Source organism: Elephas maximus, chromosome 7 (assembly GCF_024166365.1).
Source record: "Elephas maximus indicus isolate mEleMax1 chromosome 7, mEleMax1 primary haplotype, whole genome shotgun sequence".
Taxonomy (NCBI): domain Eukaryota; kingdom Metazoa; phylum Chordata; class Mammalia; order Proboscidea; family Elephantidae; genus Elephas; species Elephas maximus.
Genome location: NC_064825.1, coordinates 119,163,786 through 119,177,852, shown reverse-complemented (window position 1 = coordinate 119,177,852; position 14,067 = coordinate 119,163,786). Strand labels below are relative to the sequence as shown.

Here is a 14,067-nt window from a genome sequence, read left to right as displayed (position 1 = left end):
ATAGCACCAGGCCTTTCTTCTAAGGCCTTTCTTCTGAGGCACCTCTGGGTAGACTTAAACCACCAACCTTTCAGTTAGCAGCCAAGTATGTTAACTGTGTGCACTGCCCTGGGACTATGCTCAATAATCGCTATTCTAATCTATCTTTCAAGAGTCATCACATATTTTTCCAAGTACCATTAAACTGCAGTCCTCTCCATCCAGTCCTTGGTTTCATAAACTATGGAGAATTCTTTCCCTCAACCACTGCAATAAATAAATCATTAAGTGTCTGCTGTACTAGATGTTGAGCATGTAATGGTTAGTATTCAATCAGCTCCTTACCAATTAACTCCTTGTTGCGAGGATCCACAGCCAGATTTCTCAGTGCTCCAGATGCAGCTTTCACTACTCGCTCGTGTTCACTGGTCAGGAGATCAGCTATGGCAGAAAGAGCCTTCTCCTGACGAAGAGCAGAGCGGATGTATCTACCATACTACAAGTAGCACATGGGAAGAGGTGGAACACATTACAAATGGCAGAAAACTAGCTATCTGAGTTCTCCCACCTTCAAATCTACTTTCTAAAATGTACTCACTGTCCAGCGCCCTGCACACAAGTTCTGGATAGCTCCAGCAGAGGCTTCTAGGATGGCAGGAGTCTTGCTCTCCTTGAGGAGTGAGATGTATATCCGAACTACCTCTGGTTGAAATAAGAGCTCATAGCCTACACAAAAAAGGGCAAGAAGGCAGAAGATGCTAATCAACACTTACAAACCAGACTCTGGCTAGGTGGAGTCCAGACTTAGTACTCTGAGTTGATGGGTTTATGGTCCTATACCATTAGGCTCCCTACGCCCTTCACTCAACAGCAAACTAAGAGGTCCGCTTCCATGCTTTAAGAATAAGTAATCCACGGTATCAGCAGAACGGATGTCAACTCATCATTCGGAACTCCTCTCTCTCCTCCCTTCCTCTCTTCTCTCCCAGCTTACTTTAGCCTTGGCTTGGTAATGGGCACTCAGAGGATTTATTTAGCTCATTTATGGCAATCAGTGTTAAAGAGACCTCATCTCAAATAAGTGTTGTTGTGTGTGCTGTCGAGTGGATTCCTACTCCTGGCAACCCTATGTGACAGAGCAGAATTGCCCCATAGGCTTTTCTAGGCTATAATCTTTATGGGAGCAGATTGCCAGGTCTCTTCTCCCATGGAGCCACTGGTAGATTCAAATGAATAGGCAAGATTTAAGTGGCTTAAAACCAAAATCCACTGTCCTCAGGTCAATTCCGACTCATAGTCTAGACTACCAAAACCAAAAACCAAACCCACTGCTGTCAAGTTGATTCTGACTCATAGCAACTCTATAGGACAGAGGGCTTCCAAGTAGCAGCTGGTAGAATCGAACTGCCCATCTTTAGGCTAGCAATGGAGCTCTTAACCACTGCCCCGCCAGGGCTCCTCTAGACTACCATCAGGACCTTATCCTTACCCTATCATAAAGTAATCTGAATAGTTGCCTTAACAAGCAGTCTCTTGTAAGCTACTATAGCATTTCTTAACACCTTCACCATCATTTCAAATCCGTAATCAGAGAAGAAAGAAGAGTGAACACACTGCCTGTAATCTGCTATTTGGCTACCAAACACTGTATCTGTGGACTATGTTTAGGAGGCCCTTGGAGGCTAGAAGAAAAAGTAACTCACCTCGAGCAGGACTGGTCCTTTTAGGGAAGTCCACAGTATCGTTGGCTGGATCCTCTGTGGGTTTTTTCCCTTTGGAAATTAAGAAAAAGTGGGGGAGGGAAGAAGTTTAGGAAAGGAAAAACTCTAATCTGGAACATTTTTTCATTCTTCAGTCAGAATCTTTGAATTAGAGATGCATCAAGAGGAACAAAGAAAAATCAGGGCCCCCAGCTTGTTCCAGCAGGGAGCTGACAGAAACGAGGCAGCAGAGAGGTAAGACCAGGATAACCACTGTTGTTGCTATTGTCCTTAGTCCTGATAACAGGTACTGCTGCCCATAAATAGCATGCCATGAGCTCAGAAAAGCTACGCCTGTTTCAGTGGTCTTCCTCTACTCAATTTTCCTACATGCATCCATAGGGAGGGGTTAGGCAAGGAAACACTGGAAAAGGTCAAACCAAAACATGCAAATTAGAAGTAGACAAGCGCCTTAAAAGATTCCACTCACCTCTGGAGAACCACTCATCTTCCAGTGCGTCACCCAAGGTGGAAAGCAGAGGAGAGATTGAAGAAAGAAAAATGCAGGAGAAAGATGTCAACAGGATCACGGGCAAATAAGCAGGAAAGCACAGAGGGGAAAAGAGAAACACAGGAAACACAAAGGAGGAATGGGGGAGAAGGCCCCATATTAGTTCAATTCTCGTCCTTCACTGACCCAATCATTAATACAGAAACCACACCACCACCACCTTGAATAAAGCACACAACACAGGGAAAGCAGCAGCAGAGCAAAAAGACATCCTTGACCAGCCAGACTGCTTGGCAAGTATTTTGCACCTAAAAGAGTTCGTTCCTTTCCCCATCCCACATTAAAGAGCAAGGAACAAGAAATCAAGACTTACCTTTGCCCTTCTTGGCCCCAAAGCAACTAGCGGCATGTGGCCCAGTATTGTTGGCAACAGTGGGAGGTGCCTCCTGGTAACGCTCTGCTTGTGGGATCTCCCGGTGAACTTGATATGATAAGTTCCGAAGGAGACAAACACAGTTCTCCACAAGCTTGGGGACATAAGATAAAAGGCTCATGAGAGAAGAGAATGCATACAGTCATTTCTCATATGTACAAGTTTCCATGATTCAAGTATTAAAATACTGATCCTCAAAAGCGCAGCCCAATCCATCATCTCTCACGATGACTCTTAAGCACCCTGAAGCTTCTCAGAATCCTTGTAGCCTCAGGCTAATGGAAGAGCCAGCTATGGGGCATATATTGGCTTCTTTCACTATTTATTATGTGACCCAAAACAGGTCACCCTGACTTTTTCCTATTTAGAACAATGTACAACCTTGAAAATACAGCTAAGCAGCTTTAAAATATATAGGTGAAAGATATTCTAAAGAATATCTTTCTTCTAAGTCCCAGCTAATGTGAGTATCTAACATTATTTGAAAATCTGAATTTACAGTTCTACATTCCAGGTACCATGTGATTGCTGTGAATGAAATTCACTCAGCCATTAACATACCTTGCTGTCTGAATCCTTCTGCCCAATCTCAGCCTGAACAATGAAAATGAGGGCATCAACTAAACCATCACATTCCCGAAGTTTCCTGCGAGCTTCACTCCTCTCTGAGCTGACATTCCTGAAAGGAAAGAGAGGCCTCAAGATTACTCAAATTCAGAAATCTTTCTTTAAATATCCATCAACATTTACCATACCTTTTCTATTCATTCTAGCAAATAGTGAGTACCTATTATGTAAGACAGACATTGCTGATGACAGAAAGTTGATTAAGACAGTCCCTACCTACCTTCAGGACATCAGTATTTGTGGTGGGGAAGAAAAAGAGAAAAAAAAAAAATTTTTTTTTTTTTTTTTGTGGTGGGGAAGAGGAGAGGGGTAAATAAAGTATTCCAATAGAAATCATTAAAGATAGAATAGATACCTCTTGTGTAGAAGAACAAATGAAGAATGGGGCAAGCACAAAGGAGTATTCCAAAGGAGAAAGAATATATTGCAACAGGTCTGCCTTCAGCATTATGCTCTTTTAAGAACTATATATATGGGATCAAAGTGACAAAAGCAACTCAAAAGATTAGATAGGAACCTTAGTGGGCCGTGAGTTTATGTTAATGGGAGAGGAACAACTCAAAAAAGGAGGGTGAGAATGGCTGCACAACTCGAAGAATGTAATCAATGTCACTGCATTGTACATGCAGAAACTGTTCAATTGTTGTATGTCTTACTGTGCATATTCTCAACCAAAACAACAAAAATCAAATCAAATAAAAAAGAACACACTGCAGCATTTGTAGCATACAGGAAGAAGAAACCAGGAACATCTCCATGAAATAAAGGCACTTGAGTTCAGCCTCAACAGACAAATAAGGAGGGAAGGGCATTACAGAGAGAAGGAGAAACAGACTTGCCCACCTACCCTAACCCTCCCAGCAGTCTGTATCTCCTTTGTTGCATTTATATCACGGCCTGACTTGAAATATAGATAACTGAGGTCAGGGCCACAGGCACAGACTAGAGGTCTGATCTTACACATGGTAAATACAGAACAAATGTTTACCAGCTTAGATGTCCAAAGAGGCACAAAAGGGAGGGTACGTGGGGAACAGCAGGCATACCTGGTACACAAGAGGGAGTAATGACAAAGGTAGAAAGACAAGTGGGAGTCACAGTATGCAGTGCAGGTAGGGGTGAAGGCTGGGTGACAGGCTAAAAAATTTTTTTCTTTTTTATATCAAAGTCAGTCCTCAAAAATTTCATCTTCATACTCTCAAAGCCCCTACTGTTACCTAAGGCAGCCAGCTGTGTTGGTGAGCACCGACTCCCACTCAATGTGGCGAGGCTTACAATCTTCATTAGGTTCCCGCTCCCAGCCAGAATGCGGAATAATCACTTCATCTGTCAAGGCATGCAGTGCATGGTCCACAATCTCCATTTTGATTGAGTCATGGGATGAGAGATTCCACAGGGTTCCTGGCAGAGACAGCAGGTCAGATAGCTCACCAGCATGCAAGACAGTATGTTTGATGAATGCCAGAGAGAATCCCCTATTCCATCATTTGTCAGTCTTGCCCAATTACTTGTAGTGGTATTCAAACTTTTGTTTGTGACCCAGAGTAAGAAATATATTTTACATTATGGCTCATTGCAAACAATGAAGTTTCATAAAATTATACTTCCATAAGCAATGCTCTCTGACGTATCTATACGAGGGTTTCTCAAAACCTCAGGCCTACTAACATTTTGGGTTGGATAATTCTTTTTTGTGGGGAGCTGTCCTGTCTACTGCTAAATATTTACCAGTATCCTCACCTCTACTCAGGATATGTCTCCAGCCATTGTGAACGTCCCCTAGGGTGCAAAATCCCTGCCCCCTCTCCTACCACCACCGAGAACCACTAGTCTATACTATGGAAATCCTGGTGGTGTAGTGGTTAAGAGCCACAGCTGCTAACCAAAAGGTTGGCAGTTTGAATCCACCAGACACTCCTTGGAAACTCTATGGGGCAGTTCTATTCTGTCCTATAGGGTTGCTATGAGTCAAAACCGACTTGGCAGCAACGGGTTTGGTTTTGGTTTGGTCTATACTATTTCTTTTTGTTTGTTTCTTTCTCTCGGAATATTGATTGTGATCCATGAAACTGCTTTCAATACACACTAATGGATCACGACTCATCATGTGAAAAACGACTGTTCTGAAGCAAGGGGCACAAGCTCAAATGTCTACGTGTGTCAGGCAGATAAGTGAAGACAGGGCAGATATTAGAAATTACAAAAATATGGATAAATAGCAATGCCCCTCAGCTTCCGTATTTGGGAGACATCTTGCTATTTGGCAGCAGCTGGTCAGAGATAACAGGATGTACTGGGGATTACTGCAAACTGAAGCGCCTATGACCTAGTAAGTTCAGCCCAACAACTGCTATACAGGAAGACAGATCTACTGTTACTAGCTCTTCCACATTTTTAAGAGAAGTCAGGAATCTAGAATTTTAAGTGAAATTACCTGAATTTTAAACATTAGCAACCGGTTCTAAAAAATTTTTAAAACCTTGTGTGATCTAAACAACTCTGTGAGATGTATTTAGGCCAAGAGCCACCACCAGTTCACAAAAAGTAAAAAGACTGGAAAGCCCTCCAGCTCTCAACGGCTCTAGTGGGTGACTGTCCCTGACACAGCAGTTTCCCTTAGGCCTAGAACTCACCAGTAATAACTTCAGTAAGGTCCATATCACGAGCCTTTCGGAGCAAACGCACAAGTGCAGGAACACCATCACAGTTTTTTATGGCGATCTTGTTATCCTGGTCACGCCCAAAGGAGATATTCTTCAGTGCTCCACAGGCTCCAAGATGCACTTCCTTTTTGGGGTGGTCTAACAATCCCACCAGCACTGGGATGCCCTTGAGCTTCCGCACATCAGTCTTCACCTTATCATTACGGTAGCACAAGTGCTGCAGGTACGCAGCTGCATTGGACTTGACGGCATCCAAGCGGAAACCCAACATGGCGATCACCTCCGGCAGCTCTGGCTGTCTCCAGCTGGAAGGTGGGGGCCCTCCCTTGCGCAGGCTATCCAAGCTTGCTAAGCTTCCCCGTTCGTGCTGGGCCAGAGGAGCCCAATAGTACTGGTCCGATGGTACCTCCTCACCAATCATGTCTTCATAACTCCTGCAAGGTTTTAGAAGAACCAAAAGAGGAATACATCAAGCTGTCAGGTCTGGCTTCCTGGGCACTCCTGTTAGCCCTCATCTTCAAGGTAAGAATAACCCCAGCTCTAATACACTGATCTTATTTCTCCTTTACATGAATGATACATTGATCTTTAATAGAAACAATTAATCATTTTAAAGGCATCTACAATTATAATTACAACTACCTTTTTTTCTTTGGAGTATGCCAGCAAGGAAAGTAACAAGCATTTAGAGAGGTTAACCACAAAGAAAGAAGCAAATCCCAACTAGTTAGCATTTGAGTGATACCTGATAGCTATCAACTTCTCTGGTTGGAGATTAAAATAAACCCTTGGACAGCAGGTAACCAAAGTAACTGACTCAAAGTCTTAGAAGATAGGAAACAAAGCCTGAGAACAATTCTCACAAGCCCTTAGCTAAACAGGAAATGAGGCATTTACACCAGGAAACAGCTGGTGGGATAAGACCCTTAAGCACACTTTACATTCAAGATTCTCCCTACCCTAATTTGGAAATTACAAAAGGACTGATAGGGCAAAAACATTAAAGGGCTTCTTGCTACATCACAGGACTGGGCTTTGATGTTGATGAGGTATAAGCCAGAACATTAATTTTTATAATTCACTCCAGGGTCATCTCTGCTACTTCAACAAGTAGTTTGCGACCTCATTTCCATCCTCCAATGTCCAAAGACAGTATCTCTAATTCTGTCGAAATGGAGACTACTGACCAGTATCACATTTGGGACACCCAGCCACAAGGAACAGAAACAAAGACAAAGCAATTGAAGGTAAAAGTCAAACCTGAGCTAATTCCTTCCTGTTCCAGTACTGCCAACAACCACTAGAGGGGGAATCCGTCACACTATTATTTATTCAGAGCCACCAGGAAGGAAGAGACCCCATTATCTGTGAGCTCATCATACACTGTGGCTCCCCCAGGAGAGAGGAGAATCTATTGTATGGAACTCTCCAAATAAGACGATTTCACAAAACCACTCCCATTGCCACCAAACCCTCTAGGTTAGCCTGAGCAGAGAATCGGCCCCATAGGTACAAACATCACCCACTCGAGAGTGATTCGGCTGGCCAAATCATTCTGTTAAAATCACCAAGACTACTTTAAAATATCACTGAGACAAAATTAAAAGGTTATATAGCTAAGTTTTAAAAGTACCGGAGGCTACTAAACAATAGGGTAAGATTCCATTTTAGCACAAGAAAATTAAAGTCAGGGGTATATTTACATACATAGGAAAAAACTCATAGGATATGCACCAAAATGTTAAAAGTGGTTCTTTATCAATGGATGGTCCTCTTTTCTGAGTTTTTCAAGTTCTGTATTGAACATGTTTTACTTTTACTATTATTTTAATAGCAATTCCAAAAACAGACTACCATAACCAAGATTATGGTCACTACGAGAAAGCTACCTGGTATTTCCTTCTTTTACAAGCAATGGCTCATGACATTCTTTCCTTTGTTTTTCAAATAGCAAAGCTGTGCCAGAAAGATTAAATGACTTGCTTGAGGCTACATAGCTAGTGGGAGAGGCATAATTAGAGCCAAGGTCAAGTAGTCCAGTGCTTTTTCCACTACTACTCTGCTTTACTGTTTCAGTTTGACCTTTTATTACTCTCCTAGGCCCGGAACGGGAAGCAGCTAATGTCCTTGCTAGACAAGCGGGTTTCCAAATCCAACACCACTCTGGAATGAATCCAAGGGATCAGGCCCCAGACCCTCTCTTTCTATACCAAGTGCCGCAGCTATGCACAACAAAGAATGACCTGGCCTCCCGCACCCCTCTGGATCCAGTCACTCTTTCTAATGAGGAAGTCAGAAAGTGCAGACTTGTACTACAGCCAGCACCCTGGGCCCAACTTCCTCAGTGGCAGTTGCGATCTACTCACTGCTCTAGGTTGCATCGCTGAGGTCTGGTATCCCTCCAGGAATAAAGGTGAGTCACCATGGGATTTGTATCCAAAAGATACCTGACTCATGCTTAGATAATGGGGCCTCTACCCCTGTGTCCAGCCTAGTTCACTGTTAAGCAAAGCTATCTAGTATATTAGGCAAATAAGCACACCAAAGCATTTGCTTTAGAAGGTCATGACCCCATGAGAGAAATTCAGCAACAGCTGCTAGGGTACCCTTACCAACAAGACAACCATAAATCTTCCTTTGTTTCTTATTATTTCTCTTTGCCTGGAAACACTGTCTCTGGTTTACTCTAAAAGCAGGGGTCGGCAACCTGCAGGCCAAACCTGTTTTTGCATAGCCCCAGAACTAAGAATGGTTTCTATATTTTTAAAAGGTCATAAAAACAAACAAGACCATGTGCAAAAGATGATATATAGCCCACAAAGCCTAAAATAGTTCTATCTGATCCTTTACAGAAATGGTTTGCCGACCCTCATTCTAAAGCATTCTCTCAAGGCAAACCATCTTCCTGTCCAAGCATCAATCATTCTCTTTTTCACATCACCCAAGACTCTCCAGAGATAAGTAGTAAAGTCAGTGTAGGCAGCTGCTTCGTGGCCTCTCAGAAAGTCACTAACATACCACCCTCCAAGGATGCTACCCTCATTTCACTTTATAATCAAATGTAAGACCTAAGCACACTTCCTAAAGTCAAGGTTTGTTTTTAACTTTGGAATTAAAACCACAGGGGCCTTTTATGTACCCTTAACTGTCTATTCTGGCCGTGAAAGCTAAAACCCTCAACTCTGTTCTTAATGTCAAATTGGATGCTAAAGAAATTCCCAGAATAAATTAGGTATATAATCCATGATCCGGGTCAGCAGGCTCATTTGTACCGCTCCCTATCACCAATAGGGGGTCAATTCTTAGCCAGTAATAGCAGAAACCCTTGGCATGGATGCAAGGACCACTCTTTAGGACATACACCAATAACCATCACAAGCAGTTTTCTATAATTGGAATATACGGCTTTTATAATGAAAAAAAGACAATACAGCAAGTCAATACTAAGTCAACTCAAAAAGAGAAGAACAGGGCCACTTTCTACAAAGAAAGGCAGGGGGGTTGGAGGTTACAAATGTCTCCGATCCCAAAAAGCTCTCAAAAGTAGAAAGAAGAACTACCCCTTTCCCTGTCTTGGAAAGATCCGTTCCTCCCCGTATTCTCGCCTACCTGAGGCGTCGGCGAGGGTCAGAGGGTGTCCCAGTCCGACGGGCAGTGCCATAATCAGACATCATGCCATAATCCAGGTCATCATAGCCCATGCTACGTTGGTCATCCTCTAGCCCATAAGGCTCTGGATGAAAACGGTGCAGATCCACACTGCTCCCACCCACCCGAACCTGGGGCTGGGGCCCATAGACATCCTGCCTACTAGGTGCCCGGTAGCCCTCCATGCTGGGCCTGTACCGCTCATCAATGCGGGTCACTCGAGACAGACTGCCATAGTTGTCACTGCCACTTGGATAACCATCCTCGTAGTGGCGGCTATATCCATCAGGAGGGTAGTGGAAGTTCCTGGGAAGGGTAGCAGTGCCTGCCTGCCCCACATAGGGACCAGGCCCCCCATTGCCATTCTTGCGGAAGTCACGACCCAGAGTCTGGATATAGTTGTTTGAAACTGAGGAGGCATCCACAGGCAGCCCATCTGGTCCCATAGGGACTGGCTGTACTGTCCGTGTTGTCACGGTCTTCACTACCTTCTTGACCTTCAAGTAAGGGAAAAAAAACAAACTAATGAAGGAAGTCAGCAATATAACCTTAAATTCTAGACCACTCTAAGAAAAAACACAAACTCCTACCTCCAAGCTCTTTCCCTAGAAATGCCTTAAATGTAGCACCTACCTTTCTTTCCAACTTATAGGAAGTCTTCAAGCAGAAAAATTGCCCTGTAAGGAAGCTACTTGCAGGCCTTGATATACCTTCTCTCTTCCCCATTCCATCTATTTTCCCCATCTCTCTTCTTTTATCTTCTCTTTCTGGCCAGAGATCACTTTCTTTATGCCTTCCCCATAGATTAGTGGCCTGCATACCCCCTAATTAAGTGCTAAACTCCTTCCCTAATAGAAACCACAGAAAGGCCTCTTCCACTGCTCCCAGACTTCAATCAGTCTTGGCTTACTGTGGTCTCTGTGCGCCGAGTGGTTCCATCATCAGAAGTCTCCACAGAGACAACAGACATGGCTCCCTCAGGGTCCTCCTCTGTGTAGGTCTCCACAATCTGCCCAGGCTCCTGCATTCTGGGGATGGTACTATACAGAAGGTGACTATGATCCTACATGGAAAACAGAAAAAGCAGCAGCTACTACTAAGGCATATATCTTAACGATTCATCCCAATGAGAAGCATAGTAGCCCTTGGGGACAGGGATTCCTCAGGCACCTTCTATAGGCCCTGGGATTTTTACAGGAGCAGCTGTCCCCATCTTTTAAACTTTTAACAAAGGACAGCAGACATAATTCCCCAATTCTGATCATTTAACAAACAGGAACTGAATTAACTTTAGGCACATCAACATCCAAATAACCGAGACAGCAGATTTAACTTCCGAGTTCTAACTGCAGCCACATCTACAACTGAGTGACCCTTCAAAAAGGTATGTCACCGAGTAACTAAAAAATTTTAAGATAAACCGGAAAATCTCATTAAGAACCAACTTTGTTACTCTGCAGGCGCTGCCTAAGGCTCAAGGCCAGCCAGGCTTTAGGAAGGGTTTTCTGCAAAAGCAGAAGGCACATTCTCTCTAGAGAAGGAATTCAAGAACTAAGGAATCAAATGGGGAGGAGGGGTACAGTGGGTGATAAAGACCAATGATCATTAAAGTTCATTCCAAAATATAACTACATATATACTTTGGAGATCTACTGATTTATTTTCCTAACTGAAAGAAACTAATGTTAATGGGTCATTACAGTGTGCCAAGGACTTTATAAGACACTAATATGATCTTACTGGCTGGGGAAGTAAAAAGCAATGAAGGAAGTAACCCAGGCCTTGGACCAAAGCAATTACCTGGGGTCCGTTGAGCTTCAGATCTGAAAATTTCTGTCTCTCAAGGTCAGCATCGCCCACAAACCGGCCGTTCTGAAACAGAGCCCACAAGAATACAATTCAGTTTGTGGCCTTCCTTTGCTCTATCAAACATATATGATCTTTTTTTCCAAACAGGAAAAGGGCTTTCAAGAAGATATTTGCGGCCTGGAGTCCTTGTGTCAGTACTCATAAAAGAACCACATCACTCCTTAGTCTTAGCACTTCCATCAAAATTGGAATCAGGCCTGGAACTCTGGCAGACTGGGTCTCTGGAACATAAGACGGCAGAGGGTTTTGGGGGATCTGTTTTGTTCACTGATGTATGCCTGGTGCCTTGAACAATGCCTGGCACATAATAGGCACTCAAAAACTATTTGCTGATTAAATAGCAGAGACTCAGATAAGTTCCCAAATACCCAATCTTTTTGGAAAGCCATAAAAATATATGGAAAGTTGGAAGGACTGGGTTGGGGGTTTCCGAAAGCCTTCTTTATTGTTCCATGCATTTTCACACACTATTACCATTGGAAACCCCCATACCAGGCAGCTTTTTTAAGAAAGCAGGAGACAAGAATCTCCCTTTCCAAGTATTTAGAAAAAATCAAGTACCCCAATTCTCCCCAAACAAGCAGAACCTTCAACATTTTCACCGCCAAATATGATAGCCACAGAACACATTCCAAAACACCATCCTTAAGTTGTTCTGTCTTACACAGCAAGAAGATAATCTAATGACATTATACTATGTAAAAACACACTTGCCTGCTCCTCCTCCAAGAGAATAGAGATCCAACCACCTTTGGAGACTCTCCCCACCCCGCAACCCCATTCCACCCCTTTTACATAGAGAGTGTAATGCTACAGGGAGAGGAAATTAAACATTACTTTCAGGAAGAAGGAAGGGCGTGGTACCACTGCTGAGCAAAGTTAAAAATAAAGAAAGAGCAAGTGAGAGAGAGAAACCAGCACAAAACCCTGGAATTCCCCACCACTTCCCGAGCCTGAGCAGCCCTGCTCTCCCCCTTCCAATATGTATCTCTCATCCCTAACCCTCTACTCTAGCTCCTAACAAATCCTAGGAATACTGCGAACACGCAGCCTTCTTCAAATTGCTGACCATCCCCCAACTGGAAATCTGTCTTCTCACTCACAATTACAAGGTTCCTCAGTATGAGGGACCTTCTCTTCTGTCTTGAAATACAAATAATTAAGCAATCAATGAAAAGGACTATTGGAGCATGAGCACTGTTCTTGGTTCCCACACAGAGCTCTCTAAAGATGCAACTCTATTGGGCAACACCTACTACACGCACACACATAGGATCAAAGATAGAAAAAACCTCAGACAGATTACATCACATCGAAGTCAGACTAGAGAGACATGGGAAACACAAGATACTTCTCATTTCTACTACCAGCTCTCTCAAGTCACATCCCAGAGCCAACTAACCTCAAAGACCACTGGCTCCTGTGGTTATTTGGGTTCAACAGCAGCATGATACTCCCTCTCCAATTCTAACCAACAGAATTAACAATGACCCTTCCTCTGAGACGATTTACACAGCCAACAAAAAGAGCACACTAGGACAATATGGAACAGGAATACATAAAACATGGACATTGCCACACTTTCTGAGCACAGACTGTTCCCTGAGGGAGTCTGAACTGGGATTGAGAGCACAAGATGCCCAGCTTCCCCAACCACTCAGCAGGCATTTACTTTTTGGATTTTTTTTTTTTAATTGTACTTTAGATGAAGGCTTACAGAGCAAATTAGTTTCTCTTTAGACAATTAAAACACACTGTTTTGTGACACTGGTTGCCAACCCCACAACATGTCAACACTCCCCTTCTTGACCTCGGGTTCCTCATTACCAACTTTCCTGTCCCCTCCTGCCTTCTTGTCCTTGCCCCTGGACTGGTGTGCCCATTTAGACTCACTTTGTTTTATGGGCCTGTGTAATCTTTGGCTGAAGAGTGAACTTCAGGAGTGTCCTGATTTTTTAATACCAAGAAAAAAATCAAACAAGACAGGAGTAACTTGAATACCGCTCCAAACAACATAACCTACCATTACTAGAATCACATCTCAACCTAGAAACCCCACTCCAGCAAAACAGGAAGTCAGATGGATGTTTCTCAGAGATAAGTCCATCCAATTCAGCACAGCAGCAATATTCCCTATCTCTCAGTCACTATTTATTACCCCCAGGGAGGGTTCATCATGAAGCATGGGCATTGAACAACTCATCACTATCAGGAGAGTAGCTTCCCAAGAAGCTACTGTGACTCTGCCAAAGTCCTACCTGCAGGTCTGATGGAAAGAGGGGTTACCTGATGCCGGCGGGTGAGGGTGCCGTTGGCGATGAGTGGGTTGGCATCTTGTGGCGAGACCCGGACGCGTTCCAGTTGCGCCGAGACGTGGCGCCGTTCCTCCTCCAGCGCCCGGGTCAGCTTCTCAAACTGGGCCTCTTGTTCCTTCACAGAGGCCAAGATGCTGGCGGTCGACTCCACCTCTGAGTCGTCCATGATGGTAAGGGGCGGAGCCGCCGCAGGGCAGGGTAAAAAGGAAGGTGGATCACAGAGGGAGGAGAAAGGAGGGAGAACGCCCCCCTCACTTCACACTACCGGGAGAGGGTAAGAGAGGAGAAAAAAGGTCACAGGTCAGAGAAGACAGATGATTAT

General features: G+C 43.8%; 1 protein-coding gene across 5 annotated transcripts in view; it reads right to left on the bottom strand.

The window, feature by feature from the left end:
• The window catches only part of CTNND1 (catenin delta 1), a 50,544-nt gene that overhangs the window by 12,637 nt on the left and 23,840 nt on the right, over positions 1-14,067 (bottom strand). For 4 of the 5 annotated variants that reach the window (XM_049892002.1, XM_049892001.1, XM_049892004.1 and 1 more), the window contains 11 exons: positions 13,717-14,006; positions 11,362-11,433; positions 10,472-10,624; positions 9,523-10,058; positions 5,884-6,347; positions 4,468-4,651; positions 3,185-3,302; positions 2,564-2,717; positions 1,683-1,751; positions 578-705; positions 325-475 (listed from right to left, as the gene is read on the bottom strand). In XM_049892002.1, coding sequence (XP_049747959.1) covers positions 325-475; positions 578-705; positions 1,683-1,751; positions 2,564-2,717; positions 3,185-3,302; positions 4,468-4,651; positions 5,884-6,347; positions 9,523-10,058; positions 10,472-10,624; positions 11,362-11,433; positions 13,717-13,911 — 2,224 coding nt within the window. In that variant the 5' untranslated portion in view covers positions 13,912-14,006. The remainder of the gene's footprint in view (positions 1-324; positions 476-577; positions 706-1,682; positions 1,752-2,563; positions 2,718-3,184; positions 3,303-4,467; positions 4,652-5,883; positions 6,348-9,522; positions 10,059-10,471; positions 10,625-11,361; positions 11,434-13,716; positions 14,007-14,067) is intronic. The other variant, XM_049892005.1, reaches the window with a different exon arrangement.